The 7444-nt window shown below is 45.5% G+C and overlaps 1 protein-coding gene across 3 annotated transcripts; it reads left to right on the top strand.

The window, feature by feature from the left end:
* Nucleotides 1-215: 215 nt before the first annotated feature.
* NEUROG2 (neurogenin 2) lies at nucleotides 216-4401 on the top strand. Of its 3 annotated transcripts, none has more exons than XR_014978112.1 (3): nucleotides 216-485; nucleotides 1871-3100; nucleotides 3591-4401. XR_014978112.1 is itself a non-coding variant. In XM_085641432.1 (2 exons), the coding sequence occupies exon 2, from the start codon at nucleotides 1872-1874 to the stop codon at nucleotides 2616-2618; it is 747 nt and encodes a 248-aa protein (XP_085497558.1). In that variant the 5' UTR covers nucleotides 216-485; nucleotide 1871; the 3' UTR covers nucleotides 2619-4398. The 3 variants fall into 3 exon arrangements, 1 of the variants encoding a protein (XP_085497558.1); XR_014978113.1 differs by having other exon boundaries at nucleotides 1871-3096; nucleotides 3591-4392; XM_085641432.1 differs by having other exon boundaries at nucleotides 1871-4398.
* Nucleotides 4402-7444: the final 3043 nt, after the last annotated feature.

The raw sequence follows: 7444 nt of genomic DNA, 5'->3' as shown, positions 1-7444 counted from the left end.
CGACTGCTGCCCCCTCCCTCCACCATTCATTTCATAAATTAGCGGCACGCTCCAGTCGAGCGCGAGCCCACCAATCACCACAAAGAGCGGCGCCGGCCGGCCTTTAAAAAAAGAAGAAAAAACAATACACAAAACCCGCTTCACTTGCGGGCGAGGTGGGCTTAAAAAAAGAGATAGGGATGGGGAGGGGCAAGTCTTGGCGATAATGGATTGAAAAGAATAATCCGGAGGGGGTATGTGGGGATGCGGCAGTGATTGTCCCGCGTCGGGTATATAAGGGGTGTTAGCGTGGTCGTGTGCCAGACGCAAAGCAGCGCGCGCCACCCATCACTTGCACCCCCATCATCACTCTCATCAGCACCAGCAGCTGTGCTAGGCGTCGCGTGCCGGGACACGCGGGCACCTCCAGCAATCCCCAGAGTTTGCGCTTACACAGAAACAGCCAAGAACAACAAGAAACGCGGGAGCACGAGCTTCACTGCCAGGTGAGTGTAGAGCAGTGTTGATTTACTGACACCTATCGCGTGCCAGTGCACGAGGACAGGGACACAATTGGTGCTACCCCGCAGCCGAAGTTTTAGGCACTGGCATATGTAGTATGCGTGTATATTATTTGTTCAGGGATATCAACCTAGCATGAAGCCCGAGGGAGACATTTGATTTTTGTGCAAAAGTCTTTTTAACTGCATACCTTATAAATCGCGTGTTTGAGATATTAAGTTCACGGTGGAAGTGAAAGTTGTCTATCATCCTTAAAGACCATTTCTGTTGGTAGGCACGGTTCCTCGTTTTCTGACACGAGATGTTTCACTTTACAAGTCCATAATAAACTGTGGATCTCCTTCTTTAACCCTGCATGCTTTTATTCCACCCATCCATCCGGTCTGAGTCCGCATCAAACCTTCTGTCTGGACAAGCAGTGGAAAACAGATTTTGTGGTCTGTCTGGTTTTACTCTGATCGCTACGGATGCACGGAGGGCAGTAGGCTGTGGGCTTTTTAAGATGAGAATAGAGAATGCCCATGTTTGGAAAATGAAGTCTGTTAGCACGTCACGGATATTGTCACATCTATCTTTCGCTAAGCCCTGCACACTTGGTGCAACAATTTCGGTAATGTACATTTAAGTACTGAATATACACACGTTGCGTTTCCATGCAGCAGTGGAAAATGGGGCACGTTACACACCATATCTGTAGTAACATTATCAGAATCTGATTCTTATAGCAACATTAAGCATTTCAGGGGTGCATTCAACATTCAAAAGCACACACTTCTCTTCCTATTCAGCCACGCACAGAGGCAGCCTGCACGAAGAAATATAAATTGCACATCCAGAGCTGCATATGAACGCACAAGTAATGCACTCGGAGTGGCATTCGGCACAGGACACCGTATCACATCTCTTCTCATACATAGGCGCCCTTGCGCACAGAAGCATAGTCTGCCCTGCACACGGAGTAGCAATCAACAGTGCAATGAACCTTGTACGCAATTGTAGTGTGACGCCAAAGGAAGACTTCTTGAACCATTGAGTGACACGATACAGTGCTGCACTTTGCCCATAACACACTTACTGCTGCTTATGCAAAGGTTTATACGCATTCTTTAGTGCATAAGAAGCTTGACGTTTAGCAAGACACGCGCACGCGAGTTCAGTATGAACGTGCACTGCAGAGTGTTTGCAGTATGCCAATGCTTAAGTAATGGGACCGAGTGCCAGTCTGTGTGTTGAAGTCTGCGTCCCTCTGCGATTCTCAGAGGTTCTTTAGGCGTATTTTGTGTTTGGGCTCCGTGAACAGAATTTTGAATGTGTTAAAGAAAGCTGGTACTACGCAGATGTTAACGTGTCCTTTTCTTGTGCCCCGCAGGATGCTGATGAAGGTAGAGTACAGCGCCGAGGAGAGGCGGCCGGATTGCCTGGGCTACACCAGCGCCACCTGCAGTCCCGACAGCGGCAACTACAGCATCTCGGGCAGCATCCACTACAGCGCCGGCTACTCCCCGGCCGGCTCCTGCAGCCTCTCCGGCGGCAGCAGCTCGGGCAGCGAAGAGGAGGCCCCGCGACCCACGGAGCTTGACCCGCAGGCGGCGACAAGCAGGCGGCGACGCAGGGCCGGGCGACCCCCGCAGGAGGAGGGCGGGGTACCACGGAGCGGTGAATTCGTGCAAAAGGTGCGCAAGACCCGACGCCTGAAAGCCAACAACCGGGAGCGGAACCGCATGCACAACCTGAACTCGGCGCTGGACACGCTGCGCGGGGTGCTGCCCGCCAACCCTGAGGCCGCGCCGGACACCCGCCTCACCAAGATAGAGACCCTGCGCTTCGCGCACAACTATATCTGGGCGCTGTCCGAGACCCTGCGCCTGGCCGACCTGCAAGGCCCCGGCGCCGGAGGCAGCCTACTACATGACATGGCGGCACTGCTAGAGCGCGCCCCGGCCCAGGCGTGGAGCTGCGCCAGCTCCTCCCCCGCATCGTCCTGCGCATACTCCCCAGCGAGCCCGGCCTCCGACATGGACTGCTGGCAGCAAGCCCAGGTCAGCCCGCCTGTGGAGCACGCCACCCCGGCCTACTACCTGGCAGCGGGCGGGCTGCTGGGGGAGAGCGCCCGCTGAAGGGCAGGACTGACTACCAGAAAGAAGCCAGGCCGCGGGCATAGCTGCACGCCGCTAGGGACTGCCTTTAATGGACTGGGACTCGAACGTTTCGGAAAATGAATGCCATTTTCCTGTCCCCTCCTACAATATTTATCCAACGCCAGCGGAACTTTTATGCCAGGCAGGTGTTTCCATGTCAGAACACTCGCCACAGCCCTCTCAGGCTTCTACTAATATAGTAAAACCGAGCCACTGCCACAAAGGGCTCACAAGAGCAACTGACTGCCACGGAGTCTCCCCACCTGCCATCAGTCCTGCCAGCCTTTGGTTAATATCATGGCTGGGAAATCTCAGGTTTTTCAGGGATGCCGCTCTAATTTGGCGAACCGGCGATATTTCCTGAGGAGCACTCGCATTACTTTCCAGTGCATCCCTGTACCGTGACCCTGCCTAGATTCGTTTAGAAATAGTATATGCAGTAGATGAAACTTTTTGGGTAGGTGAGTAAGTTTGACATATGTTGAATTAGCCCATAACACCCTCGCTGTTTCGCTCACTGCCATCGATCACATGCAAAAGTTTCCTGGTGTCATTAGTCTGACTCCTTCGTTGCCAACTCCAGCCAAGTACTAAACATGATTTATTGAACTGTGCCGCCATTGATGGGTGGGTTGAAATGGGGTCACGATTTAATCTGTGTGTAATGTGTTCTTTAATCTTTGCTCTTAGGGATACTTTGTATTGCTACAGTTTAAATCTTTTCAAATTTGTGAAGAAAACTTGAGATATACACCGTGCACAGGTTCCTGACTCTCTAACCAATACAAAGTGTTACACTGTATATTGTATTTATTTTTGTTATTTCAATTTTCATACCCAGTACACATTTTAATACGTGATATACGTTGTATTTATTTTTGTCTCAACCCCCATGCTCAAAACGAACTGTAATATTGTATTTTGTATTTATTTTTCTACGCACAAAAATAGGAATGTACGCTTTTCGCGTGTGAATCTACCTGCTCACCCAACCTTTGAGTGTGGAGGCGTTGCTGTGTTCCCCACTTCATCATTCAGCCTCCCACAGATATGCTAATGTCTGACGGACAGGACTGTACGGACAGCATCTGCATTCTGTCAGACGAACAATGTCATTCTCCACAGACTTAACATGCGAGGCATCTGCTTTATTCCCACTGCTGACTGGAGGCTATGGGAATTTTATCTGTCAAATCCAAGTTTTTTACTCTCTGATGTGCACTTTGTTCTCTTTAGTAGACTCCGTCACAATGCCTTTTGTACCGTGCTCTTTTATCCCGGTTTTCACCATTTTGCCATCTGTCTTATATGATTTATAGGAGGGTGGAAACCTTGCTTTGCTGCAGGGCCAGGTTAGGAGTCATTGTATAATTTGTAGGCTTCGTGAGGCCTGAATTTGACAATGGAAATATATGCCCAACCTCCAGCCCAACGAAGAAACGTGCAGGAAACACAGGAAAAGTCGAGAAGGAGGTTGGCTTCATACATTATTAATCGCGACCTTTCACGGGAAAAGACACTCTTTTTTTTAGAAAAAGAATACAATTGGAGTGAAAAAAAGCTCAACCCCCCAGCTGACAAGCAGCATTATGCCCACCAGCCACACACGTGTTAACCTTTATTTATTACAAAGCAAGATTTCACGGAAGTTGTGTATTTTTTTGTATATTTCACAGAGTTTATTCTAGTATGTATTTTCTGTAAGGAAGACATAATTATGTTCTTGTTGATGAACAATATAAATAAAATATCTAATTTTCATAAAGTACATGTTGCATTCCTATTTTTTTATCAGTTCTATGGTATTGTTTGTGTTGATCTAGGCTGGCTAATGTGTGTGTTGACAGGTAATGACACTGTTTGAATATATATATATATATATATATATATATATATATATATATATATATATATACATGTTTATGGTACGGCAATGAAAATGCATATGGACGAATATAGTGTTATTTAGAGAAACTCCGAACACATTCGCACATTTATCACTAGAGCGCAGAGGTCTAATTCCATGTTAGTACCACAGATCGTGTGCACAGTCCACACAGTCCATATCGTGGTTGTCCGGACTTCACAACGTTGCATCCTCTCTAACAAAAAGCACATACATATATATTGTACTCTACACACTACAATACCTCCATATTATCAATTGCAAAATACCTTTTCACAACACTCAGTATAGGAAAATTACCACAGTAGTTCTAGTGTTAAATGGAAATGTATCCTGAGCCTAAAATAGAGGCTTTATTTGATAATATGGAACTGCCAACTGAGACAGGCCCGAGTGAGGCTGTGCTTGTTAGTTGTAGCATGCCAACTGAATCACAGTAGTTGACACATTCACTTTTTTTTAGATTTGAATCCTCTAGGGGAATTGCACACCACTGAAAGCTTATTTTAGTTCCAGCTGCAGCCCCATCCATTGGAGTTATATAGCAGGATCAACTCATGTCCAAAACCTGACTAAAGTATGTAGCAAGGAAAGGCAAATTGCACGGTGTCATGCAATTAAAGGCTAATGATGCAACACATTCTTTGGTATTAGCACACTCATACAAAATGGGTTCCAAAGCTCTATATTTAAAAATAAATCTACATAAATTCGGTATATCCCATTCTAAATGATATTTGCCAACAATTAATAATACTGTCTTGCATAAACAGACAGGACCATTTTCTTATCCACGTACTTTCTTCTTTCCTGATTAAAATACAGTTTGTAAAATGTGCAGGTAGCGCTCTGCAAAAACAGTCCTATATGTATGCACTTCATGTAATAAAGATATGCTTCATCCACTTGGATGCCCCAGTTATATTCAAAAACATGTCTTCAGTTTTGGATTTAGCCTATGTTCACTCAATAGTCCCTCTTTTTCTCTTAAGTTGCCTTGCTGGACAATATAGTATCTTCATATTTATTATGAATGTTGCTATCAGAAGGAAACACTTTCTATTCAAGGCGTTTGGGATTCTTGTAAACTCATATTGCACTCTTGATAATTCAGATTGCAATCTTGAAGTGTCTACAACTCTGAAAATAGTGTCAGCTGTAAACACGAATTTGTGAGAGTAGTGGAATAAAAATTTCATGACGAATAAGGAATCATTCTGTACACCATTTTGCAGCTACATCTAAGAGCCTTATTATAGGTGTCCAATTGAATTACAATTGTAGCACACATATATGCATGTGCAGTAATCGCAATTAAAAGTGATGCATAGTTAATCACACCTGGAAATGACCAATAGTGATAAAGTTTGCACCCTTCATTACATTTCAACAGGTCAAATTGCCGAAATTTAACAAGGGGGAAAAAGGCCTGACCTTAACCAAGGTGTGGATTTTGATGTGGAAGCACCTAAACGTGCATGTTTTTCTAAATTAACTTGAAATAGGTGTTAGTTATCACATTCAATAAATTCTAAACATCTTGATGTAAGATTGTAATGGTTGTAGTTGTAGCCAGGCCCTAAATGTTTAAGTTGATTGCTGTTTCCTGCTGTAGAAATCCTTCTCAGAGAGCAACTTTTGGAGAGTTTAACCTTTTCTGTGTGACATTATCACCACTTCAAATGTTGTAAGGCAGCTAATAAAAGTTGAAAGCTGACCAGTTCACTTTTGCTGGTTGTCAGATGCGGAGTTGTAACCTGTGCAGCAGTTTTGATAATTTGTAAGCAGCTTGAGGTCAAATCATTCTTTTAAATATCTAAAATATGTACCAAAGGGTGAAGTCACGGAATTGCATTTTCCAATGGCCCTTTTAATATCCGTGTCCACACATGGTGTTGTAAACCTCCTCATGTGCAAACGGTCTAATGCAGAAAATAAACATTTAGGGGTCTATTAGGAGTCCACCCGCCACTCTAGCGGTGCAGGTACTGGCCGCCAGTGGTGCGGCGGTCCCGCACCGCCAATTAGGATGCGACCGCCACCCTGGAGGTCGCATCCCGCATATATTGCATTGTGGTGGGCGGTGCTGTAAGCAGCACCCGCCACAATGCAATATAAGCATGTTTTGCATTGGCATGCACAACACGACAGGCACCGCACGGTGCCTCCCACCTTGTGTATGCCAATGTTGGGGGGTACCTGGTACCCCCCCAGTGCAGCCCCTCACCTCCCGCCACCCGGGGACCCGTAACGGGCCCCAAGCAGTGGTCGAAGTGGGCGTGATCGAAAGGGCACGGCGTGCCCCTACTTCTCTAATTTCATAGATTCCGTTCCCCTACTTTATTTTAAACATGCCTCCAGGACGTCAGAAATTGCCAAGGCCGATAGTTAAGCCTAGTTTTTTTTGGGCGGGCGGAACATGCAGAGAAGGAAAAGGACTCTGTCTTTTAATTCTTGCCCACAGAAGACAAGGACAGTGTCCAGTTCTTCTGCCGCAGGCAGCTGCCCCCCCTCTCTGTTCCCCCTCTTCCCTCTCTTTCTGTTTCGCTCCTCCTCAGTTATTGAAAACCAAGACTTCAAGAAACATGTATTAACCTCTCTTTCCTCCTTTCGTTTACTTGCTGCCCTGTGAAATAGATCCAAAAAAGTAAAAATAAATTCCTGGAAACGTTGTCTTTTTCAGAAATTTTTCAAATTCTAAGTGCAGCCTCGGGGTGGAGAGAAATAAAACATTCCAAATATGAAAAATAAATAACTAACTAAAGCAAGACAGAGTGGTTGCAAGTTTACCATATTTATTTATTCACACCTAAACACATTAGCATCACTTTACAGTGTTTGCCAGTGAAGTGCTACTTTTGTTTTCTCGTCTCTCTTTGAACAACCTTGTTTTTCCTGG

This window comes from Triturus cristatus, chromosome 2_2 (assembly GCF_964204655.1).
Source record: "Triturus cristatus chromosome 2_2, aTriCri1.1, whole genome shotgun sequence".
Taxonomy (NCBI): Eukaryota; Metazoa; Chordata; class Amphibia; order Caudata; family Salamandridae; genus Triturus; species Triturus cristatus.
The sequence above is the reverse complement of the archived record's forward strand: the minus strand, read 5'-3'. Positions and strand labels throughout refer to the sequence as shown.